Source organism: Felis catus, chromosome A1, assembly GCF_018350175.1.
Source record: "Felis catus isolate Fca126 chromosome A1, F.catus_Fca126_mat1.0, whole genome shotgun sequence".
Lineage (NCBI taxonomy): Eukaryota > Metazoa > Chordata > Mammalia > Carnivora > Felidae > Felis > Felis catus.
This window is the reverse complement of record NC_058368.1, coordinates 103931675-103958534: the sequence shown is the minus strand read 5'-3', so window position 1 is coordinate 103958534 and position 26860 is coordinate 103931675. Positions and strand designations below refer to the sequence as shown.

The 26860-nt window shown below is 42.6% G+C and overlaps 1 protein-coding gene and 1 long non-coding RNA gene across 3 annotated transcripts in view; one reads left to right on the top strand and one right to left on the bottom strand.

The window, feature by feature from the left end:
• GRAMD2B (GRAM domain containing 2B) overlaps positions 1–25049 on the bottom strand; it is a 119295-nt gene extending 94246 nt beyond the window's left edge. Inside the window, exon 1 of the mRNA XM_019831574.3 lies at positions 24821–25049. Coding sequence (XP_019687133.2) covers positions 24821–24945 — 125 coding nt within the window. The 5' untranslated portion in view covers positions 24946–25049. The remainder of the gene's footprint in view (positions 1–24820) is intronic.
• The window catches only part of LOC123385632, a 56089-nt gene that overhangs the window by 16729 nt on the left and 12500 nt on the right, over positions 1–26860 (top strand). Inside the window, exon 3 of one of the 2 annotated variants that reach the window (XR_006598539.1) lies at positions 12002–12312. The exons of the other annotated variant lie outside the window; for it this stretch is intronic. This is a non-coding gene — a long non-coding RNA (uncharacterized LOC123385632). Of the gene's footprint in view, positions 1–12001; positions 12313–26860 lie in introns of those variants that run through there. 2 annotated transcript variants of the gene reach the window in all.

Below are 26860 nucleotides of genomic sequence, written 5' to 3'. Positions count from 1 at the left end.
ATAATGGCTCAACAAAGAAAACAATGAAGGTTGTCCTAGTCTCAGAACCCTGGGCAGGTTCTTTTTTTTTTAAATTTTTTTTTTCAACATTTATTTATTTTTGGGACAGAGAGAGACAGAGCATCAACAGGGGAGGGGCAGAGAGAGAGGGAGACACAGAATCGGAAACAGGCTCCAGGCTCCGAGCCATCAGCCCAGAGCCTGACGCGGGGCTCGAACCCACGGACCGCGAGATCGTGACCTGGCTGAAGTCGGACGCTTAACCGACTGCGCCACCCAGGCGCCCCCCCTGGGCAGGTTCTTGAGCAGCAGGGATCCTACCTAGAGATAGAGGGGAATCACCTCCTTTGACCAGAAGGCTGAGAATATCTTTCTAGGTGGTTTTTTTTACCAGGGCTTCTTGGTTTAGCCAACTCGTAGGTTCATTAGCTGTACATTTCTTATCAGGAGGTCTACTTGCTCATCAAGCCAGGCTCTCTGAGTTGGGTAAAAGAACTGTCCTACTTAGAGAGAAGACTTTTTTCCACTGTCGGTGCTAGGAAGGAAGGTACATGGATGGTTTGGAGCCCCATTGGGGATGTTGGGAGGAGCCCTAAAGATAGAGGAAAAGGCAAGATGTTGTTGAGGATGCTGGACGGGAGGACCAATACTGGGGCAGGGTTCGGCCTGAAACCTGATTCAAGGACCCCCTCCTACACTTTTGATAATCTCTCTGGCTGGTTGCACTGTCATGAGATAAGTGACCCTCAGCTATGTAAGCCGACCAGTGTGTGTTGTTAGAATTTGAAAGCCTAACAACGAACTGGAAACTTTCCAATGTTCGGTTAGCCCCATTGTCCTTATTATCTTACTTGTGTGATTTATACATTTGTGATCCTGTGTATGCCTGGGGGTCCTAAGGGTTATCTCAGTATTTAATTGCCGGAGCTTAACCAGCAGCAGAGATAAGATCTGCTCAAGAGTATAGTTAGAAAACTGTACATTAATGGAAAGTATCATTGCTCTATTTGATAGTAAACCTTTCTATTGAAGGACTAGGTAAAACAGGTCTATATCTAGAAGTTTCTAGAAAGCATTCCCTCTTGTTCTGGAAACCGAGTAGCAGGTTCTCTCCTGCTGCTTATGACTTGGCAGTCCCTAACATTGTTCTTTTCCTTGTCTTTTAAACTTCTGGCATTCTAGCATTAATTAACACACAATTTCCTAGTAGATTTTTTTGTATTAGTTTTAGTATTTAAAAAACACTTCAGGGGCACCTGGGTGGCTCAGTTGGTTAAGTGTCTGACTCTTGGTTTCAGCTCAGGTCAGGATGTCATGGTTTGTGGGTTCAAGTCCCACATCAGGCTCTGCGCTGACAGCCCAGAGCCTGCTTGACGTTCTCTATCTCTCCCTCTCTCTCTGCCCCTCCCCCGCTCTCTTTGTCTCTCTCTCTCTCTCTCTCAAAAATAAACTTAAAAAAAAAAAACGCTTCAAAAGAGAAGTGAAATGAGCTTTTGTTAGTGCCAGTTTATTTTCCATCAAGACATGTTTATGAATTCTTTGTTGCCTAAAGGCATACTGGGAGGTTCACTGAGGCTAACTTCCTGGAATTTTCCCAAAGCTTCTCACCTGTGTCCCATGGTCAAACTAGGCAAACTCGCAGGGGCCTTGTAGCTACAAGAGGTAATTTTTCCATATCATCATGTGATTCGAACCTGAGATCATAGTTGTGAAATTGAGATTGGAGCAAAGTCATCCTGTCTTAAAATGTGCATATTACAAGTGATTAGAAAATGAACTTCACTAATTATAACTAAGAGACGAGAATCAGCTTTGTGTTAAGGAATTAATTCTGAGAATAAATGTGAGCCATTAAAAATAATCCTTTTCCTACGTTTCCTCAATGTATACCAGACTTGTGTTGCCTTCCTAAGTATATAACACTGTCATTCCCAAGGAAATGTGTCTTGTAACCATGAAGTTATGAAGCATGCTTCATAACTTTCTAAGTTATAAGAACTTTCATAACAGTTCTAAGTTATAAGAACTGTAACTGAGGTGCCTGGGTGGCTCAGTTGGTTGAGTGTCTGGGATCCGCTCAGGTCATGATCCCACGCTCTGTGAGTTGGAGCCCCACGTCGTGCTCAGCGTATCAACACAAAGCCCGCTTCCGATCCCCTCTCTCTTTGCCCCTTACCCATTCAGCCGCTCTCTCAAAAAATAAACAGCCAAACTCAATCAATCAATCAGCATAAAGAAGAAAAGGGAAATGTAACCAAGAGCAGAAGAATGATTCTCATAGCTCACTGTAGGAAAATGGGTTTAAAACCCTGATCCCAACAACCTCCCAAATGTTCTTTAAGGTAGCTGTAAGCAGTTTCATAGTTAAGAGTTGGTAATCTGGCTGGCTCATTCTTGGCAAGAAAAAAAACCATTTGGGGCTCTCCAAATGTAGAAAAACCTAGGGCTTTATTTCATGGAATGTTTGTTGAGATTAGGGAGAACTTGACAGGTCCTATCTGGTTGTATGTTTGAGTCCCCTCTAGCAATTCCCTCAGAGTCTACCTCTGAGCAGATCACCTCACCAGACCCTAAGTTGGATCAAAGCAGGAATCACAACCTTTCCAGTCACCTGTGTGTAGCCAGTGTGGAGCCTCTGGAGTAAACCCTTGATAAAGGAATGCAGAATGTTGAATGAACCTATCAAAGACTTGAATACTTCTGGATACAGGGAGCTCATTACTACTCACAGCAGCCCAGTTCATCCTTGGGAATTCTGGTTGTTCCACCTTCTCTTTTATAATGATTCGACTTGGGGCGCCTGGGTGGCTCAGTCGGTTAAGCATGCGACTTCGGCTCAGGCCATGATCTCGAGGTTCATGAGTTTGAGCCCCATGTCAGGCTCTGTGCTGACAGCTCAGAGCCTGGAGGCTGCTTTGGATGGTGTATTCCCTCTCTCTCTCTCTGCCCCTCCCCTGCTCATGCTCTCTCTCTCTCAAAACTAAATAAACATTAAAAAAATCTTTGTAATGATTGGACTGTCATCTCTTCTCCTTCAGGCCATGTAGATCGACTCTACAACGTGATAAAGCTTTAAGTATCTGAGCTGACCCTCTTGCCCTACTCTCCCCACCTGGCTTCTGAGGTTTACTTCTGCAGACTAATATCCCCAGTTCTTGCACGGCCGACATAGATCTGCGTGTTCACTCGTGCTCTCAGATCTCTGAGCATGCTGCAGAACATTACCTTTCCATAGCCTGACCATGGTTCAGGGAAGGCCTGACACGCATTGGATGGTGACTCATTCTGAAGTCTACTTTTGCTATTTGATATCAAATTAACTTTAACTTTTTAATTTTTTGGAGGGAGCAATTTTTTCAACTCTTCACAGAAAACTTCTCCATTAGTCTTAGTAAAACCTTGCCTCAGTGGAAGACAAGTTAAATGGAAGGCTATTACTATCTTGGAAACAGGCTTACTTGCTAATGCTTCACCTCTTGTGTCTTGTGCCTAAGGTGACTTTCTTGGATTCAAGACCTTTTGACTCCTTGTGAAGATTAAATGTGGATTGTTTGGTGCAGGGCCCCTCCCTGGGTGATTGATCTCTGCCAAGAGTGTGTCCTCCCTGTCCGTCAAGCGAGTCATGGGGCTACCAAGTCTGATCCTGGAAAACTGATTTCCCCATGTGGCTGTCCAATGGTTAAGGCAGAGCTTGGAAGACTTCGAAAGGCTGCTGCTAACTAAGAATTCACTGTCTATTTTTTCATAGGGCCAGAAGTGCAATTCAGTGTAAAAAAGAATTTACTGATTTTCATGACCTTTAATATTTGCTGAAGCTAACATTTATTTTATTTTTTAAGAAACTCTTTTTTTAAAAAAATATTTACAACATTTATTCATTTTTGAGAGACAGAGTGTGAGTGGGGGAGGGGCAGAGAGAGAGGGAGACACAGAATCTGAAGCAGACTCCAGGCTCTGAGCTGTCCATACAGAGCCCAACGTGGGGCTTGAACTCATGGACCGAGAGATCATGACCCGAGCTGAAGTGGGATGCTCAACCAACTGACCCACCTGGGCACCCCTCCTGAAGCTAACATTTAAATCAAACTGTTAATGTGGAAGATGCAGTAGACGCTTAGGCAAACATGCAGGAATTTTTGCTAGAAATCATCTGTTCGTGAGATACCATCTTTGGGCAATCGGAGAAATCAAATTGTAAAAGAAAACACTTGGTTTCAGTTGCTTGAACCGTTGGAAATTACAGCCAGTTTCTAACTGTTCGGGGGAGTTGGGGGAGTGAGGGGGAGGGAGAAGAAGAGACTGCGGGTGAAAGAAGTAGAAGGAAATTAGGAATAGGTGATAAAAGAAAAGGTAGGACATTTCTGAAATGCCAAGCAGGCACGGAAGCCTGCACTCTTATTCTCTTGCTTTTGGGTTCTGCCCTGCGTCGGTACATTTTGTAACTCACTGCTCAAAGTGCAGCAGTTCTTATGTAATAGAAAGTCATTGTTCTAGGGGCAAAAAAAAAAAACGATGTCCCTTCCACTTTATTTCCCCAGTCTATTCTAGTTTGTGGTGGTCACTGACTCTCGAAACAGTTGAGACAGCAAGTAGGTCCTTCCAGGCTTTCATGAGATATTCTTACGAGGCATTTGCAGTGGGGACATGGATGAAATCGGGTTCCTCCTGCTTGAGGTTTCTTTCTCGGGGTTGCCTCGTAGACTTTTGCATCTGGGCTACAGGAACAGCGGGACTGGTCAGTATTTCAGCAGTGAGTCATGAACTCTGTTCTGGGCGATAACCATTTCAACACCTGTACATCTGCGAGGATTCTTTCTTGAATGCCACAGGCGAAAGGTAAAGGTCAGAGAACCTTTTCCCTTCATCTCCCTGTCCTTTTATCTCTTTTCCAAAGGACACGCTGATTCCAGGATAGCACTAGGGGAGGTGTCTTCACCCAGAGGACTGGAGTGGAATACCCTGATGGTGGTAATAGCCAGGTGGTAATTTTCCCTGGAAAATCCCAGGAGTACTTCAAAGTGCTCAGGCCTAACTGACTCTAGGCTAGTCCTTGAACCAGTCCAACTTCCCAGGTCATGGATGTAGGTAGACTTTTGATGTAGGAGCCAAACCTTACAGTGTCCCCTTGGCCTTGAAACCCTGCTAAGTCTATTCCAGAGCGTCTCGGTCCTCTTTGTCTTTCCCTCAAGAATCTGTGTGTCATTGGATGGTGGTTCTGAGGGCTTTGTTTTTCACCCCTGTGCAGAATAGAGTCACCGTAGCAGGCCCGAGACTGGTCTTCTTAGAAGGGCTTGTTTGCAAGCTCAGCTCTTAGCTGACCCTTGGGAGCTTAGGTTTTGGGGGTGTTCCCACTTTTCCCAGGCTGGTAAAAGTGGCTCATGGGGCCTAGACTATGCAAGCAGTGTGACTGATGCTCAACATCTGCTTTCCTTCTGGGAGTTTAAATTTGGAGCATGTCTAGGCAGAGGGTTCCTATGTGACCAGCCTCCAATAAAAACCGTGGTTCCCCTGTCTCTAAAGGGCTTCTCCGGGCAAAAACATCATATGCCTGTTGTTACATTTTCCTTGATGGGGGAAGAGGGTGTTCTCTGGGACCTATCATGGGAGGGAGAGGGCATAAGGGAGCCTATATAAGGATTCCTCCAGACTCCACCTGAATCTTTGCCACTATGGCCCAGTTTACTATATCACGCTATTAAATCTTAGCCTTGTGTACTACTATATGCTGAGTTCTGTGGGTGCTTCTGGTGAATCCCTGGGTGTGCTTTAGTCATCTGGACCCTGGAACAACCCCTTTCTTACGGTACTTATTCTCCTACATCCTTACCTTAGCCTGGCACAATTTCAGGGAAAGGATAAAAGGGAAATGTTTTCAAAACGTTAAATGGCAAATTAAGAAAATACTGATCTAGAAGATCTAGCTTAATAAAAATATGTCATTTCTTTTGAAAATCAGGATGCCAATTTGTTGGTCATGCAAACATTATTTTTATGGTTTGTACTTACAGAAGGTGAGTTTAAAAAAAAAAAGGAGGGACGCCTGGGTGGCTCAGTTGGTTAAGCATTCGACTCTTGATTTTGGCTCAGGTCATAATCCCGGCATTGGGGGATCGAGCCCTGTGTTTGTCTTCATACTGAGTGTGGAGCCTGTGTAGGATTCTCTCTCTCCCTGTGGCCCTCTCCTCTGCTTACATACTCTCTCCCTTTCTCTCTCTGTCTCTCTCTCAAAAAAAATTATATATAATAATAAAATAAATATGTTGTCCTTTCATTACCAAGTTGTAAGAAATCTGTATATATTCCAGATATTAGAGCTTCATGAAATAAATGATTTGTAAATATTTTCATCCATTCTGTGGATTGTCTTTGACTTTCTTGGTGGTCAAAAACGTTAAAATCTTTTTTTTTTTTTTAATTTTTTTTTTTTTCAACATTTATTTATTTTTGGGACAGAGAGAGAGCATGACCGGGGGAGGGGCAGAGAGAGAGGGAGACACAGAATCGGAAACAGGCTCCAGGCTCTGAGCCATCAGCCCAGAGCCTGACGCGGGGCTCGAACTCACGGACCGTGAGATCGTGACCTGGCTGAAGTCGGACGCTTAACCGACTGCGCCACCCAGGCGCCCCCGTTAAAATCTTTTTTAATGTTTATTTATTTTTGAGAGACATAGAGAGATAGAGCACGAGTGGGGGAGGAGCAGAGAGAGGGGGAAGCACAGAATCTGAAGCAGGCTCCAGGCTCTGAGCTGTCAGCACAGAGCCCGAAGTGGGGCTCAAACTCACAGACCTTGAGATCATGACTGAGCCAAAGTTGGATGCTTGAACCGGCTGAGTCACCCAGGCGCCCCTTGGTGGTGTCTTTTGTATTTAACTTTGATGAGGTCAAATTTATTTATTATTTCTTTTGTAGGTTATACTTTTGGTGTCACATCTAACTCTCATATCAGATTTTAAGAACTACACTTACTTTAGAAGTTCTACATCCGTTAGCCCAATTCTGTTATTCCAAGATGAAAAGAGATTAACAGTTACAAGAGCTAGCGTCCAGTGGAGTAGAAATAACATGGGATTTAGAGTCTTAAGATTGAGTCAAGTCTAGGGGTGCCTGGGTAGCTCAGTTGGTTAAGTGTCTAACTTCAGCTCAGTTCATGATCTCACACTTTGGGGTTCGAGCCCTGTATTAGGCTCTGTGCTGACAGCTCAGAGCCTGGAGCCTGCTTCGGATTCTATGTCTCCCTCTCTCTCTGCCCCTCCCCCATTCACCCTCTGTCTCTCTCTCTCTCTCTCTCTCTCTCTCAAAAGTAAAGAAACATTGAAAAAATTAAAAACAAATTGAGTTAAGGGGCACCTGGGTGGCTCACTTGGTTGAGTGTCTGACTTTGGCTCAGGTCATGATATCACTGTCCGCGAGTTCGAGCCCCGCGTTGGGCTTTGCGCTGACAGTTTGGAGACTGCAGCCTACTTCGGATTCCGTGTCTCCTTCTCTCTCTGCCCCTCTCCCACTCACCCTCTGTCTCTCTCTCAAAAATAAGTAAACATTAAAAAAATTAAAAAAAAATTGAGTCAATGCTTTTATCATGGGAATTAAGTACTTCGTTTTTTAAAATCCTGGTTTCTTTTTTTTTTAATGTTTTTATTATTATTATTTATTTTGAGAGAGACAGAGACAGAGACAGAATGCGAGTGGGTTGGGCAGAGAGAGGGAGGCACAGAATCTGAGGCAGGCTCCAGGCTCCGAGCTGTCAGCACAGAGCCTGATGTTGGGATCGAACTCATGAGCTGTGAGATAATGACCTGAGCCGAAGTTGGATGCTCAACCAACTGAGCTACCCAGGCGCCCCTTTAATCCTCTTTTCTATCTGGAAACTGGGGTAATAATAGTTCCTGTTTCATAAGGTTATTGGGAAGTTTGAATTAGCTAATTTGTGAAAATGGCTTAGTAGTGTACCTAGCACACAGGAGACATATAATAAATGTTAGGTTGTTGTCCTTTTTATTACAAGATTTTAGAACCACGGCTGGCCCATATCAAGAATTTCCCAATGGTCATCACTGTGCTCTTAACCATGTATATTTGAAAGGCTACAAAAGTTACATAAAACTAGGTTTGCTTATGGTTATATAGCCTCTGGAACCATGGAAAAATCTGATAGGTCTATAGTAGGAAGATTTTATTTCTTTTGAATTCAAGAATAAACAATGCTTTTGCTTTTCGATATCAAAAGAAGGGGCAGAAAATTGGCATCTGCAGTGACTGGATGTTTCATCACAATGTGTACTCCTTTTTATTTCTCATGAATTAAGGGCCATGTATAGAATTACAAGGAAATTAACAAAACTCCTTCCCTGCCACTCAGATAGAAGGACTTTAAGAAAAGTGGTTTGATATTTCCGTTAAATATTTACTGTGCTTTATAGCATTACCTCAGAACTTCGATATTAATGATCCAATCATTTGGTGTTCACAGGTACAGAGTGCTTTAGGGCTACATTAGAGCACACTTTGTTTTATTACTGTAAACCCAGATATTGTTGAAAGTTCAAAGTCAAATCATCTCTTTAGTTCAGTGCTCCTGCAGTCTGACACACAGGCACCTTCCAATAGAGATAAACTTATTAATACTTAACAGAAAGAGCCTTTCTTTTTCTCTTTCTCTCTCTCTCTTTCTTTCTTTCTCTTTCTTTTTCTCTTCCTTCTTTCCTTCCTTCCTTCTTTCTTTTTAAAAAACTTTTGTTAAACATTTCAACCTAAAATTTTGCCAGTTTATTCATCATCAGAAGTTAAACTCTTGGTCAGTAATGGCATGACTGTATTTCCTAATCTGGACAGTTTAGCAAATATTAAGAACCTTTTTGAAATAAAAACACAATCTATACTGCGAAGCATTTAAATGAAGCCGTATTTAATTTAAATGAGGTTGTCTATTTTAGCTATTTCTCGACTAACTTGCAATCGAAAGAAACTGTTAGGGATTACTTCTGTCCTTACTAAGGACACAGGGCTAACAATATGATATAAAGATGAATAACATAGTCTTTTCCAGTATAAATATGTCAATTCAATATGTGATCTAGAGGCAAGATGTTGTCATTAGTGGGAGAGTGACATTGGGGTAAAATGAGAAAATTTCAGTCATTAATCACCCAGGTTGATAAAACAGTTTGTGAGGTGACAGTCTAGGGTAAAAAGTAGTCTCAGGTGTTGTAAACTGCACTGGGGCAGAGCTTGCATTCGCTAGGTAGGTTTCTCAGCACTTCACAAGCGTGGTCACTCATTCACTCCCCACGAGCACCTTGTGAGATAGCACCTGTCACTCCCCCTGTGTAACAGGAGCAGACCCTGAAGTGTAGACTTGCCAATCTCTTCATTGAGATGGGACCCCGCTCAGTCTTGCTCAGCACCTGCTGTTCTTAACTACCGTTCGAGGCTACTTCTCTCTCAGCTCAAAGAGGAATTATTATCGGTAGGGCAACTTGGCGAATTTCTGGAATCTCTATTTCTTGAAACCCCCCAAAATGTGGGATGTACTAATGTAGATAAATAAAAGATTCAATAATATTTTTTTCTCTCTCTTAGGAAGGAAAATCAAGATATTACCATGTTTATGTTTTAGACTAAAATTAAATTCTACATTCAATATATGTTATATACTCCAGTGTATGTGACTCATGGATTATATAATTTATGTAATATGATCATCTGGTATAAATGACAATATGAATGTCATATAATATACATCTGTAGGGGATAAATTTTATTTCCATATTTTCCAGGAATCAGTCATTTTGGAAAAACCCTTTCTTGTATCGATTTGTTAAGTTGTTAGTGGACAGTATCTCTTTTATTGATAAGAGATACTGTGATAATGTTAGAAAATTGTCTTGGTTGAAAAATGTGTGTTAACAGCAGCAACTGGGGCAGATTCAGTTTTGTAGGACCTGCAGCTTAGACAATATGGGGGACTTCTTTCAGAAAAAAAAAATCCAAAATTAGTTGCAGACAAAGAATATTGAATTAGAAGGGGTTCGTTCAGGTGATCAGCCCTGAAATTTCAGCTTCATCAGCTTTGTGGTAAATCTACCACATCAGATAGCCACTAAAATAAATTTTATTCATTTATTTTTTATTTTTCTATTTTAAATAAAATAAATGTTGAATACCATAAGACTAAAGTAATCCCTGAAAAGAATTATGCACTTTTTTCCCCCAAAAGGAGCTTATAATTTAAAAAATACAGGTATGTATATATTTCACCTCATTTCTTTTCTCCCCCCCTCCCTTTAATTTCTCCATTGTCCGGAAAAATCCTCTCTATGGTAGATTTCTCCATTTTGTGAGATGAGGAAAAAGAGAGGGTCTTTGATTTGTTCCAGGTCACAGAGGCCTATCAGGGCCAGGCCTGGGCTCTTTCCACTTAAACTCTTGGTGTATGAATTTAGAGAGATAATATTCTTTAAAAATTTTTTTTTTAACATTTTATTTATTTTTGAGACAGAGAGAGACAGAGCATGAAGGGGGGAGGGTCAGAGAGAGAGGGAGACCCAGAATCTGAAACAGGTTCCAGGCTCTGAGCTGTCAGCACAGAGCCCAACCTGGGGCTCGAACTCACAAGCCCCGAGATCATGACCTGAGCCGAAGCCGGACGCTCAACTGACTGAGCCCACCCAGGCGCCCCTAGAGAGGTAATATTCTAAGTACAACTATGAAGAAGCTTCTTCTCAGTGTCTTTACTCGTATTTTACTGGTGAAGAAGCTAAGGTTGGAAAAGTTTGCAACAAAGCCAGAACACAAACTCTCAAATTTCTGAGTGAAGAACATATTTCTTGACCACTTGAACTTGGGTTGTTTTCCTAGAGATAATCACATTTTCCCCTTCAGAACAATTGTGATTTTGAAAAAACAACCGAGCTCCATACTTTCCCCCCTGCTTACCTTATTTCCATGTTCCTTTAAGGTCATCATAATAGGGGACTTGGGCCACATGGGAAAAATGCACTAGCCTGACAGCTGCTGGGTTCTTCAGGTTTAGATGTTAAAGTTTTCATGGTGTCCACGTCTTTCCAAATATATTAATAGAAATACTTATTTTTTAGCATTATGTACTGCCCCCACCCTGTGTTTAGCTTTAAGGCGTTTATAAGTTACAAAAGAATGGATCGGGACAAAGAAACAAATCAAAAAAAACCCTTAGAGTTTGACACAGGGTTGTGTGGATAATGACTTCCAACTGTGTTGCCATAGTAACATTTCGCCTACTTTGTTACTATAATAGTTAGCGATTCTTGAGTGCTCTTACTTGCCAGCAACAATATATTATCCATACTTAATGCTCATAATAGTCCTCAGAGGTAGGTGTTATATTTTCCGTCTCACAAATGAGAAAGCTGAGGTTTAGAAAGTTCAGATCGCTGGATTAAGGTGAAATGGCAAATACCAGCATCGTGATCAAATACAGGCCTGCACAATTCTAAGGCTGCTCTCACTGCCTTCAGATTAGAAACATGTGGCAGCTTTGGTGACATCCAATACCTCTTGTGGTGACCATCCTCTAAGATGGCCCCAGATGATCCCCCTCTCTTGGTACCATCACCCTGTATTGTCCCCTTGCATACTGAATCCACAGGGCTGACCCGTTTAATCAACAGGATATTGCAAAAATGGTGGTGTATTTCAGAAACTGGGTCATAAAAGACGTCGTGTCTTTCACACTCCTCTGTTTTCATGAATCACCTGCTCTGGAGGAAGCCAGCTGCCATGTTGTAAACAGCCCTCTATCCACTTGGAGAGGAACTGAAAGCCTCCTACAGACACCAGTACTAACCAAGCGAGTCGCTTGCAAACACGCCCCGCAGCCCCAATCCAGCCTTTGGATGACTGCAGCCTTGGTTGATGGCTGATTGCAACTCATGGGAGACCCTAAGCTAGCACTACCCAGCTTTTCCCTTCCAGATGCAAAACCCACAGAGACTGCGTAAGATAATAAATGCTTATGTTTTTAAGGGGTAACGTTTTGGTGTAACGTGCTGTGAAGCAGTCGGTAACTCATAGAGCCTGTGTTGGCCGTTCTTCCTCAGTTTGGAGTGAGCCTCCTTGTCGATTTCATGTTCCGGTAAGTGAGTGATCTGGAATTGCATTGGCTTTTGCGTGTTGGGTAGCATGGAGTCAGGCAAAGGCCAGTGGGCAGAGCCTGTGTGGTGATGTGATACACAGCCACAAAGGAGAAATGAATGTCTTCTGTTCCCCAAATGTGGCATGTTGAAAGAGTCACTGCTAACTCAAAGTCTACATCAACTGGATACTATCTCCGACAGGAAGAGAAATAGGGATGTTATTATTTCTCTCAGGTGTTTTATTTTGTTTGGATATTGGGACCAAATTAAGCCTTTGAGTTTCATTTATACTCTTTTTTTTTTAACTTAAAAAATTTGTTTATTTATCTTGAGAGAGAGGGCATGAGAGAGCGCACATGCAGGGGAGGGGCAGAGAGAAAGAGAGACAGAGAGAGAGACAGAGGGGGGGAGCCCTAAATCCGAGGCAGGCTCCACCCTGCCAGCACTTAACCTGATGCGGGGCTCGATCCCATGAACCACGAGATCATGACCTGAGCCGAAATTAAGAATCAGGCACTTAACCGACTGAGCCACCTGCGTGTCCCTCATTTTTACTCTTTGAGGAAGGTGTGTCTGAGCTCTGCCTCATTTTCTCTGACTTCCCCTCTCCATCTCTTTGCTCCAGAGGTTCAGGGTTCTTTGAGCAATTTGAAATGCATTCTTCTGTTGCACAGAGAATAGCAAATGCTATTTCTTCAGTGTTGGGTTCTAGCTGTTTTCTGTGTTGTCTCCTTGCCCCACATTCAGCTCTCATATTTAATTTCTTTTTTTTAGTTATTATTTTTATTGAGCTATAATTGACACATAACATTGTGAAAGTTGGACCTGTGCAATCCGGTGCTCTGATGCATTTGTATATTGCATTATGATTACTACAGTAGGGTTAGCTAACACCTTTATCATGACCCACAGTTGCCGTTTCTTTTTTATGTTGCAAACTGCGTATCCCCAGGTGCTGCTTTGTGACCCGGAGGCTAGGTTCAGTCCCTTTGCTCCATTTACCTGTGCCCTGTACTCTCCTATACACGATGCTCAAAATCCTATTTATGTGTGTCTTCTCATGAAAGCAATGTTGGAACATGGACCACCCCTGTTGTATTCACCATTGGATTGCTGGTACCTTATTACACAATAAACATTTGCTGATTTAATACTGTTGGAGGGAAATGTCATTCCGGGCAGAGAGCAAACAAGTGCAGAGGCAGGAAGGTATGAAAGCATGTGGCGGGTGTGAGGGATTATTCATTAAATTAAAAATGAATGCCTTATTAAATTCTTTTTTCTCTCATATCTAATTTAATTCAATTTTATAATAATTAGGTTTATTTTTAAACTTAATTCAACATGAAAGTAAGTTAAAATTAAGTTTGCACTGGGGCACCTGGGTGGCATCCAGCTTTGGCTCAGGTCATGGTGTCTCAGTTCTTGAGTTCGAGCCGTGCGTTGGGCTCTGTGCGGACAGCTCAAGAGCCTGGAGCCTGCTTCGGATTCTGTGTCCCCCTCTCTCTCCGCCCCTCTCCCACTCGCTCTCTCTCTCTCTCTCTCTCTTTCTCTCTCACAAATAAATAAACATTAAAAACATAAAAATAATTAAGTTTGCGCTTAAATTTATGCAGACAGAAACCTCAGCCATTCTATTGCTCCTTGTAATTTTTTCCTTCTCTTTTCCCAGTTGCAGGGATGAAACATTTGGGGCCACAGCTGAGGCGAATGCCAGTTCAGATCTAATAATAAATGACTGTGGAACACTGAAAGGGTCCAGGACTATGAGTCAGAGGTCTGATGCATCATTTGGCTTGGCCACTAGCTACTCTTCCACACTGAGCCGATGGCTGACTTGTGTGCCCTGAGTGTTCTGCTGAGCCTTTGGCCTTCCCGGGGCTAGGTCAGCAGCACCCCAGCAAGGACCAGCCTTGCTTGTACACTCAGGGGAGCGGTTTATTGTTGTAACACCCACCACCATTTATTCAGCCCTGCGACACTGATCGTTGTCTGTTTCGTGCCAGGAACTGTGCTGAATGGTTGGTTAGAAACAAGGCAGCAGGATGAGGAAGAGAGACAAAGGTAACAGGAGCCGTTCAGTGTGTGGTAAACGCTGCCGTGGAAGGACAGCAAAGGATAGAATGTACCACGGAGTCGGCTGCCGGGGGAGGCTTTCTGAAGGTCCAGGTTTGAGGGATGGCACAGAACTTACCCTGCCAGAGTGTTGTGGGCGGGTCAGAAGGTGCCAAGACAGAACTAGTGTCCGTGGCTGGAGTGGGGGCTTCCTGGAGCTGGAGGTGGGACCAGGGAATGCGGCCAGGTCACACACGAATTTCCCAGTGTCCAGAGGACAAGTGTGTGGGATAAAGGCACACAGCTGACTGACCTCACCATTCCTGCTTCTGGGTTTCTTTCCTTTTCACAGGAGCACATTTGGAGTCAGGTTTATTCATGGCATATTGTTCTGCCCCTATGGGTTTGTTGGCAATAATAAAACAGCCTTCTTTTTCTCCAGGGTAGTCCTGACAGCTATTAGTATTTTTTACACCAGGTAAGGTTTATTCTGTGGCACTTAGCATTTGAAATGTGCAGTCATTTCTAGATGTAAGTTTTGCAACATGGGGATAAGCCATCAACATGCTGTGTGAGATTATAGATTAGAGAGTTAGGGTAATAATGTAATCTTCACAGTGCATGCACATTGCCTGCTTTGTACAGGAGCCTGTGTGTGTGTGTGTGTGTGTGTGTGCGCGTGCGCCCATCACCAACAGAATTTGGAGCCTCTGGAAGTGGGAGCTGGGTCTTTAGCCATCAATTTACTTCACAAGGCTCCTTTCTCATTATAGTTTCTCCTACGTGCCAGATGCTAGGGATAGGGAGCAAAGAATGTACTTCCAGCCTCTAAGAGTGCTTGGTGGTGACTAAATATACCATTATCTCTCTATGGATCATCCCTACTGCCTTACAATAACCACGGCTAGCGTTAGAACATTTGGTGTGTGCCAGGCACTTTATGTGTTACCTTGTTTCATATTCCCCACAGTCCTACCATTGTCTCCCTTTTACCATTGAGGAAAGCGAGGCACAGAGAGTTTACTCTGCCAGTGAGTGATGAAACCAGATGCGCACCAGACAGGGCTCCGTATAGCGTGTCCCCTTACAGCGATTACAGAAACAGTGTTCCAGAACTGTTGGTTAAATGAAATTACCCATGACACTTGTTCTTTCACCACTCCCGAAAAGTACCTAGGACCCATACCTTTGTCTTTTTACAAATGAATTTAACGGGAACCAACAGAACCACATCATGGGTCCGTATAGAACTGAGAATCCCAGGGTGGCTCCCTTAACCTTGTTCTTTCAAAGCGAGTCGCATGCCTACTTCTGAAACCGGTGTCCCTTCTGAGGTCATCACAGTCCCCCTGGGTGGGCTGAAGAAACTGAATTCAATGACCCCTGATGATGGATTTGATTTTCTGAAATAGCCCAAATGATTTGAAGTCACGCCAGGCAAACAAATTGATCGGTGAACTTGGATAATGCCATTTGGCCACCTATCTGGCTGTGCATTCACTACCTGAACTAATGTCATTAGCTTAATTTTGCCACGCAGCCACAACAGAAAACCTTTTTTCCTTTTTCTGTTCCTTGCTTTCATATCTAAGCAATGTAGACAGTAACGACCGTAATCCATCAATCATAGTGAAAAGCCACTAAGGTTTGTCAAGTCACATCTGTAAAAAGCTCCCATGAGTAAAAGCCACTGTGCAAATAGAAGAGGTTATTAGTACTGCTCTTGGCTCTAGACAGGTACTCATTCATCCTTCATGTACTTCTCAGCAGGGCTGGACAACTTGCCCTCCTGTAACTCCACAAAGTGACCCATGGAGGCAACTCTTAGAACTTGTAGCTCAGGTATGCTTGCCCAGCATTACCTTAGACAAGGAGGGGAGAAGGAGAGAGAGATGAAGGCATGTAAGTGAAGCTGATTAATTTTTTTTTTAAGTCTGCTATGGGGCGCCTGGGTGGGTCCATCAGTTAAGCATCCGACTTTGGCTCAGGTCATGATCTCACGGTTCGTGGGTTCCAGCCCCGTGTCTGGCTCTGTGCTGACAGCTCAGAGCCTGGAGCCTGCTTCGGATTCTGTGTCTCCTCTTTCTGCCCCTCCCCCGCTCATGCTCTGTCTCTCAAAAATAAATATTAAAAAATAAAATAACTTTAAGAAGACAATAGCTTTTTTTTTTTTTTTTTTAGTATTACCTTGGGTTTTTGCCCCATAAACACAGAAATTCTCATAAGTCATGCAATTACCACAAGAAAAGAAAAAAGAAAGTTTGGTGTACTTTTATAATGATATCAGCTGCATTATGGAGGTTACAGTCCTAACAGGAGAGAACTTGTGTTTGTCATTGGCATTGATGAGAATCAATCACAATTTATACATGTGATTACTAGAAGAGTTTGCCAGAGACTACCTTCTGGTTCTGTACATTTCCAGCCTTGTTTTCCTTCCACTGTCTTCATACTGCTGATAAATGGTACCCGGAGGACATATTCATATCATGATGCCATCTCTGGCCTTTAGTGGGTAGTGGAACGTTCTGGAGAGTCAGGTTGGCGAACAGCAACTCATGTACACAGGCAACTCACATAGACCAATTCCACTAATCCCAAAGTCACTGTATGTCCAAACAACTTCCCCTTAGCTCATAATGCCAAAAATGCCCTTGCCCACCCAACTGGAGGGCAAGTGCGACAGAGAGAAAATTGGAGTGAAGAGAGAGAGAGTCGTAATTATAGTTAAGAGATTGTCTGAGAAGTTTACAGAAATGTAGGACTAGGTGCAGAGCTTGCTGTAGACACTCCCAGGGCCTTGGGAGAGGCCTGTGTGAGTGAGTGAAGATTAAGCTTCACTGGCTTTATAATAAATACATCCCTCCTGACCATCCATTCTGGTATGTGGCCAATATACAATATGGCGCCAACAAGTAAGAAAGACTGCTACTCCTGAGGGGTGGAAGCAGGAAGTCTCCCCAGATGCTATCCTAGACCCTTCCGGAAGTGCATCAGGCAAGATGAGTGTGAATTTTTGAGGCAGTCACGTGGGTTTCCAGCACGTTCCAACACCTGAGGCCAGGATAGAACGTGTGTTTTGAGAGAACATTGGGTGCCTGGTGTGAGGAGACTGTGGGGAAGTGTCTGGCAAAGCTTGGAAACGAGACTGCAGGTCCTTTCTCCCCTGGCTAGGGTAGCTGTGGGGGGAGTTCTGTTTTCTCCTGCAGGGAAAATTCTGAACCTGCTCCCAGAGAGGACTGTTCCTGTGTCCTTTATTACCTCCTTGCTCCAACTTCTATAGCCCCATTCATCCTGATGTATTCCATCATTTCTCTGCCTTCTGGCAACCCGCCCTTCACTCTCCTCTGAGGCTCAGACGAGTTCACAGGTCCTGCCTGTGAACCTTACCCACTAAGAATACTCCATTCACTGAAATACTTACTCCACACTTAGGACACTGCTACTACTGTATCCCCTTAACACAGTCCTGCTTTCTTTGACTGTTATCTCCTCATCCCTCTTCCTGGAGAAGGAAGCCCATTTCCCAGAACTCTACTCCCTCCAGGTTCTAAATATAACCCTTTATGTCTACAACTCCAGCAAGCAGGAGCTGAGACAATGGGCTCCTCTGGTGACAATGGGTCATAATATGCCATGTACAGTGTTCTTCTTCTTTAGGTACCAAAAGGTGCTCTTGTTCTTTCCCTAATAGCAGGAGGAGTGGGCGTCGCTAAGAAAAATCAAGACTGGTGGGAAGGGAGAGAAGAAGGGCAAACACTTCCTCTGCCACTTACTGGTGGCAGCTGGGACAGTAGGCAGAATAGAAACAGAACCATTGGAGCCACTAGGTGGAGACATGATGCATATGACTCCAGGGCTACCTTGGACCTGACAGGGTTGTTGTTGACTGCAACCTGGAGTAGTCCCCAAAGCAGAACCCAGAAAGAGTCTGAGCCAGCCTCAGCTGGTCCCACTGTGGTCCCACAGTCCAGCTTAGTGCTGCCTCATCGTTTTGGATCTTGTTTGTTTGTTTGTTTTTAATCTGTCTTCTCAGGCAAAGACAACAAAAGGAAAAATAAATAGGCGCCCCCGGGTGACTCAGTTGGTCAAGTGTCCAACTCTGGATTTCTGCTCAGTTTGTGACCTGATGGTTCATGAGTTTGAACCCCGTGTCGAGCTCTGTGCTGACAGTGCGGAGTCTGCTTGAGCTTCTCTCTCCCTATTTCTCTGTTTCTGTGCCCCTCCTCAGCTTTTTCTCTCTCTCTCAAAATAAGCAAACTTAAAAAAATGGGATTATATCATACTAAAAAGCATTTCACACAGCAAAGGAAACCAACAAAATGAGGAGGCAATCTATTGAATGGAAAGTATTCACAAATGATATATCTGATAAGGGTTTAAAATCCAACATACATAAAGAACTCATATAACTCAATAGCAGAAAAACACACAACCCCATTAAAAAAATGGGCAGAGGGCCTGAATAAACATTTTTCCAAAGAATATGTACAGATGGCTGCCAGACACGTGAAAAGATGTTCAACATCACTGATCGTCAGGGAATTGTACATCAAAACCACAATGAAATAGCACCTCATGTCTGTTAGAATGGCTAGTATCGAAAAGACAAGAAATAACAAGTGTTACTGAGGATGCAGAAAAAAGGGAACTCTCATGCACTGTTGGTGGGATTGTAAACTGCTACAGCCACCATGGAAAACGATATGGAGTTTCCTCAAAAAAATTAAAAATGGAACTACCGTAGGATCCAGCAATTTCACTTCCACATATTTATCCAAAGAAAGCAGAAACACTGTTTGAAAAGCTGTACACATGTCTCTTTTCATTGCAGCATTATTTACAGTAGCCAAGATATGGAAGCAGCCTCAATGTCCATCAATAGATGAATGGATAAAGAAGATATCGCGCACGGGCACATACACACACACAGTGGAGTATTAGCCATTAAAAATTGAAATGTTGCCATTTGTGGCAATAGGGAGAGGCTAGAGGGTATTACGCTAAGTGAATTAAGTCTGACAGAGAAAGACAACTTACCATATGATTTTGCTTATGTGTGCATTCTAAAAAACAAAACAAAGAAAACAAAGCAGACTTATGAGATCAGAGGACAAACTGAGAGTTACCAGAGGGGAGGGAAGTGGGAGAATGGATGAAATAGGTAAAAAGGATTAAGAGGTACAGACTTCCAGTTACAAAATAAATAAGATATACATGGGGATGTAAGGTACAGCACAGGGAATAGAGTCAGTCACCTTGTAACAACTTTGTATGGTGACAGGTGGTAACTAGACTTATTAAGGTGAGCATTTCATAATGTATATAAATAGCACTACATTGTATATCTGAAACTAATACAATACTGTATGCCAGTTATTCTTCATTGACAATAAATAAATAAATAAATAACCTTTTCTCAGGAAAAAAAAGAGGAGGTTAGAGTAATTCATGTTTTTCAAGGTTGCCCAATGTTCTGTATATTTGGGGAAATGATGTTAAAGATTTTCGAACAAGGATCATCTCAGTGGAGGCCAGGAAAGTATTCAATAGTTTCAATGACATCTTGGAACATTGGAAGGGACCTTTTTTTTTTTTTAATTTTTTTTCTAGTGTTTATTTATTTATTTTTTTGAGAGAGAGACAGTGTATGAGTGGGGAGGGGCAGAGAGAGAGGAAGACACAGAATTTGAAGCAGGATCCAGGCTCCGAGCCGTCAGCACAGAGCCTGACGTGGGGCTTGAACTCATGAACCGTGAGATCATGACCTAAACTGAAGTCAGATGCTTAACCGACTAAGTCCCCCCTTTTTGTTTAATTAAAAAAAATTTTTTTTGGGGGGGGTAGACCTTTTTTAACCTGAGAGAAAAGGACTGATAAAACCTGAAATGTTAAAAGCATTCCATTTAAAATAGGAAACAAAACAAGAATGTCTGGAATTACTACTCACTCTCAACATTATCATGGAGTTCATTGCTTGTGTGATAAAATAAAGATTTAGGAGGAGTAAAGAATGGAATCGTGAAAGCAAATTTTTTTTTATTATTTCAAATAATGTTATTGTCTATAAAGAAAATGTCTTAGATTTTACAGATTGATTATTAAAATTAATAAGATTTAGCAAGAATGTTGAATATAAGATAAACTCAGAAATTTAGTTACATTTCTTTGTAACATCATCAAAAGAAATTGCAATTAAAAATGTATTTCCAGGGGTGCCTGGGTGGCTCAGTGGATTAAGCAACCGACTTCAGCTCAGGTCATGATCTCACGGTTTGAGTCCCTTGTTTAGCTGTTTACTGACAGCTCAGAGCCTGGAGCCTCTTTGGATTCTGTGTCTCCCTCTCTCTCTGCCTCTCCCCCGCTTGTGCTCTGTCTCTCAGAAATAAATAAACATTAAAAATTATATATATATATATATATATATATATATATATATATATATATACATATATATATATACATATACACACACACACACATATTTCCAATAGCAACAGAGGTGTAGAGTACCTAAGAATAAATCTAACAACGTATAAGGTCTTTGTGTAGAATATTCTAAAACTTTATCAAAGGATATTAAAGAAGTCCTAAATAAATGGAGGGACAAACCACGTGCATGAATAGGTATACTTAACACCCTAAATGAGCAGTAGACTTAAAGCAATTTCATCAAATTGAGTAATAGACTTAATGCGATTTCAATTAAAAATAAATCTTCATTTGATAAACTGATTCTAAAATGTAAATGAAAACGCAAAAGGGTCAAGAGTAGCCTATCACTTCTGAACTATGTAAGGATTCTTGTCTCATTAGGCAACAAAACTTTTAATTATAAAGTCATAGTAATTAAGACAACAATGTATGACAGAAAGAAGAAAGAAAGCACACTTTCAGCAGAAAATATGTAAGAACATTCTAATGACCCCAGGGTAGGGAGGGATTTCTTACATAAGTCATGAGAAGTGTAAATCATTAAGAAAATAATGCGTTGATAAATTAGAAACAAGAATGTGGATATGGTATAGAATGTGAAGAGACAGGTCATATGCTGGAATAAAATATTTACACCACATATAATTGACCAAAAATCTAGTATCTGAAGTGTTTTTAAAACTATGTAAAAATAAGAGGCGCTTGGGTGGCCCAGTTGGTCGAGCGACTGACTTTTGACTCAGGTCATGATCTCAGGTCATGACCTCGCTGTGAGAGCGAGCCCTGTTGTCAAGTACCACGCTGAGCGTGGAGCCTGCTTGGGATTCTCTCTCCTTCTCTGCCCCTCTCCTGCTCATGCGCATGTGGGTGCACACACATTCTCTTTCTCTCAAAATAAATAAATAAACATTAAAAAATATCTAAAAAAAAAAAAAAGAAAAAAAAGAAAAAGGCAGTAACCCTGCCTCCTGACCCAAAGGGTCAGGGAAATGAACATGGAAACCTCATTGAGATGGCATTTCACAGCTTCCATATTGGAAAAAACTTAAAAGCCAGGCAATGCCAATGTTGTGGAGGCAGCGGAATAGCTGTGGGTGAGAGTGTAAATGACACCAGTTTGGAACAGAGGTTGACATCATGAGCAGGGTTAGTCGTGCCTGTAATCTGTGACCCAGCAATTCCTCCGCTGGGTCCATACTTTACAGACACTCTTACAAGCACATGGCAAGGCAAGGGCAGGATGCAGTATTTCTTGACAGAGCAACGTCAGAGCCCATCTCTGGGCCAGAATGCCCTTCTACAGGGCAACAACACATCGTGATACTCCCATGTTCTAAACCTCCCATTGGTTTCCCACTGCAGTTAAAATAGAATTCTAAACCCCTACATCCAATGCTTCTCCCTCCGATTTCACCACTGTCCCCTGGTTCCTCAAGACATAAGATCCTCCCCACCTCAGGGCAACGTGTTCCTTCTCAGTCATTCCATGGTTGGCTCTTTTTTCATCCTCTTGGACGGCTGAATTATCACTTCCTTGAAGAGTCCTTTATTTCCCACCCCATCTAAGTTAGTTTTCCCTATTTTATTCTCTATATCAGCCCTGTAATTGTTTCCTATGATAATATATGTTAAAACAAGAATTATGTATGCATGTGTGGATGCATTCATGCGTTCATAATTTTTTATCCTCTTTGACATTAAACTAATAACCTCTATGAGGGCAGAGACTAGGTCTGTCTTGCTCATGACTGTATCCACTGTGCATTCCACATAGCCTAGCGTATGATAGTCACACACTACATCTTTGTTGAATGATTGAATAAGAAAACTGCATAAATTGTATCTGTGCCTACTTGAAGCAGTATGTTGATCTCAGAATACCTTTTAGCTCTAGTTCATGGAAAGGGTATTGGGATCCCACATCAGCCACATAAATTCTTAGTATTTAGTTAGAAGTTAAAGGGAAGTGTTTACCTGTTTTTGTTTTTGTTTTTGTTTTTTACCTGAAATAACTGACCAATGTGTTTCCATGAATTATTTTGAATGATTTAATATATAATACCTTAAGTAGATTTTTCACCTAGACTGAAAGTCCTTCATTGCTCAAACTGTTTGGAGATACGTGTGATGTTTTTAGATTGGTTCTGATACACATTAAAAAAAAATGCTTCTAGCTACTGATATAGGCGTTTGATGTTGACTATTCTTTAAAAAAAATTTTTTTTTAACGTTTATTTATTTTTGAGACAGAGAGAGACAGATCATGAGCCAGGGAGGGGCAGAGAGAGAGGGAGACACAGAATCCGAAGCAGGCTCCAGGCTCTGAGCTGTCAGTGCAGAGTCCGTGGGCACCTCAGACCCATGAACCATGAGATCATGACCTGAGCCAAGGTTGGATGCTTAACTGAGTCACCCAGGCGTCCCTGATGTTGAATATTCTGATATGCAGGTAAAATAGGCCTGGGCTGTTTTTGAAAGGGGCTTGAATTTAGGTTGATGTAGGTTTTTATTTTTATCCTATTTATTTATACTTATGTAAATAATATATGCATATTATTTAAATTATATTTTCTGTATTTTTTGCATTTAAAAATTTATTTATGTACTTTAATTTCATTTTGCCTGATTAGACCTTGAACTCCTAGAAACGTCTGCATTACAGCCTACACAAGAGACAGATGAAGCAGACAAAATGATTCGAGAAACATTTCAAATGTGGAAGTAATACAAAGTAATACAAAGATTTTACATGTTCAGTCATAGGAGTTGTGCTCATGCTCAGACAATTCACGTCAGATAGATGGATGTTAAAGATGGATGGAAAAATTAAGTTAACTTAAAATAGGGGCATCATGCAACATTTTGCGTAAATTCAGGCTCTTTGTTCCTAAAACTTCTTTAAAAAAATGTCCTCGCTTGTTTCTGTAACCCGACATTCTGATACCCAAACACCATTAAATGAAGTGGGATTTCTTGGTTTCTGTTTAATTTTTAAAAGCTATAATTTTGAGCACTTTTTCTTTTTTAGAGAGAGAGAGGGAGGGTGTAAGTGAGTGAGGGACAGAGAGAGAGAGAAGTGGGCTTCCAGATGTGGGACTTGAACTCACGAACAGTGAGATCATGAACTGAGCTGAAGTCAGATGCTTAATGACTGAGCCACCCGGGCGCCCCGAGCACTTTTTTGTATAAATGATTTAAAATGATTAAAAAACAAACAACCACCTTTCTGGCTGTGGTGCTGTGTAAAAAGTCAACTTCCTGTTTGGAGGTCACTTCTCTGCCTTCCCTTGACAGGTTTAGTGGAAGTAACATGAAAGTTGGGTAAGAAACTTTTTCTTGTAATTGATTTCCACTTGCATTTGATATCTTATGTCAAATTATATCTCTAGGAACTTATGAAGTATAAGTATACTTCATAAGTTCCTAGAGAATTATTATGAGACCAAAATGAATAAAGAGTTGTGACACAAATTTTCATTAAAAATATGTAATTATTAAGGGCGCCTGGGTGGCTCCGTCCGTTAAGCGTCCGATTCTTGGTTTGATCTCGCAATTTGTGAGTTCCAGCCCCGCATCTGGCTATGTCTTGACATTAGGAGCCTACTTGGGATTCTCTCTCTTTCTCCCTGCCCCTCCCCTGTGCATGCATGCACGCATGCTCTCTCTTTCAAAATAAATAAACATTTTAAAAAATGTAATTATCAGAGTGACGTTAATATAGGCATTAATATTTATAGCTAAAAAGAGCATGTTCTGAATCAGGCCAAAGCAGCTATAAATCACTATATGGTAAGTAGTTGAACCACACAGCACAGCTAATACTGTTTTGATAATTAATTTAGAAAGCCCCTGCATTTACTTTTTTGATATTGACACAGTAATTCTGACACCAAAGTAAGGTTTTGGGCTCAACTATTTGGGCTTCAGTTCCTATGAACCTGAAAGTGATCGGGAATTAAAGAATGGCAGAGCTGGCTAGTCGTCTAGTACTAAAAAAGTCCTAAAGAAGGCACTAACGATTATTTTCCCTTAATCATGGTCATAGCTCTATTTGCTCAGCAAGTCACATTCTTTGCTGTGTACCCCCTTCCAGTCCACTGGCCCAGATGCCTCGGCTTGTGCCTTCTCCTTCCCCTTGGCAGAGGATGAGGAAGGAGCTCTCCCCAGAACACCTGTCAGGTGGCTGAGGCCACCAAGGTGACACGCGAGATGTACCCACCTGAGAAGCACAGAGCTGGGGCAGTCTGCGGCGCTGTGTGGGGCCTCGGTGCCTGCCTTTCTTGGGCTGCCCGGAATGTCAAACCGGAACACCGTGTCACTGGAAGACAGCCTTTTCTTCACCATTGCGCCCGTGCCGATCGGCAGGTCAGGAAATAAGCTCAAAGGCTCATTTCTGAATCCCCCACCTCTGATGATGTGAAAATCCCTGCGTTTGGCTTTGCTCCGTTCCCCCAGTGCAGGAAACTCTTCACGTGACGCCTAATCTGGCTGAGGCTATTTTTTTTTTTTTTGAAGTCGGTTAATGAGTAACATGGAAGTATGACACAGAGTGGTTTTCATCCTGCCCACATTTGCTCTGAAGGAAAAAATAAACGTGTTTGGGAAATTCAGCTTTCGGTTTACTAATATGAACACCACACAACTCTGTGGGTTTAGGCAGCAAAGTGTCCGGGAAAGTGAACACATAAAAAGTGGGGTGCAGAAACTGTCAGCAGTATCTCCTGGGCCTGACCCCTGGGGTGGAGAATGTGGACGTGCTTTATGCCTTCACGTGTGCAGGAGATAACCAGCCCACCAGCACGCCACAGCCCACACTGTGGGCAAGTTTGGCAAGACTCACAAGAGCTCGGGGGCTGTGCTTCATGGTCCTTGGGACCCGAAGGGTTCTGGAATTCCTTTTTTTTCTAATGTGTATTTATTTTTGACAGAGAGAGCATGAGCAGGGGAGGGGCAGAGAGAGAGGGAGACACAGAATCCGAAGCAGGCTCCAGGCTCTGAGCTGTCAGCACAGAGCCCGACGTGGGCTCGAACCCACAGACCGCGAGATCATGAACTGAGCCGAAGTCGGACGCCCAACCGACGGAGCCACCCAGACGCTCCAAGAGTTCTGGAATTCTTACGGAAGGGGAAACGTACAAAGAGAAGCTCAGGATTCAGGCTGTGGATTTTGCTGGGTTACGGGCAGCCGTGACCTCTTTCACTGCCACCCCCACCACCACCAGAAAGACAAATAATCCGTAGGAGGTGAGGGTTCCAGTTCCATCTGTGTTGCTTTCTGGCTGTGTAACCTCCGGTCATCCCCAGCCTGCTGAGCGTGGTGTCTGCTATGCCTGTCTCACAGTACTCGGGTACCTGGGATGGCTCAGTCAGTTGAGCGTCCAACTTCAGCCCAGGTCGCGATCTTGTGAGTTCGAGCCCTGCATCGGGCTCTGAGCTGACAGCACAGAGCCTGCTTGGGATCCTCTGTCTCCCCCTCCCCGCCCCTCCACCCCCGCTCACATTCCCTCTCTCAAAAAATAAATAAAACATTAAAAAAAAAAAAGGGAATGAAATCTAGGAGAAAATGCTGTGGAAATTTGCCATACTGCTATGTGTTATTGTTATTTAGAACCCATTTAAGCAGGAAGTTCAGCAGGTGAGTTTCTTTATGTGACGTTATTCACTCACTCTGTGTTCACGCACAAGGAAAACATCTGTGTCCCGCCACCCATGGTCCTAGCAGCAGTGAAGGATTTGGTCCAGAGTGGCCACACGTACTGGCATTGGCGAATGGTGGTTTGAGTGAGTCACAGACTGTGGAAGAGAGCAAAGTTTCCCCGGGAGATCAAATCTTTAGCCTTGGCCTCGTTAGCCCTTTTCTCGAACCAGCTGGTCACCAGCCAGGGACAGGTTTGTGCTGCTCTGTGTGCAGCACTGACTCTAAGTACACTTTTGAAATTAAAGGAAGTATGTCTTTTGCTGGGATTTTAGTGGTTCCTAATAGGGTGACCAACTTATCCGTTTGTCCAGGAGTTTCTGGTTTTAGCCCTGAAGGCCTTTCTGTGTCCGCTCAGTGTGGGGCAAACCGTTACAGCTGGTCATGCTGGTTCTTTCTTTCTTTTTTTAATTTTTTTTTTAACATTTGTTTATTTTTGAGAGACTGAGACAGACCATGAGTGGGAGAGGAGCAGAGAGAGAGGGAGACACAGAATCTGAAGCAGGCTCCAGGCTCTGAGCTGTCAGCACAGAGCCAGACGCCGGGCTCGAACTCATGGACGGT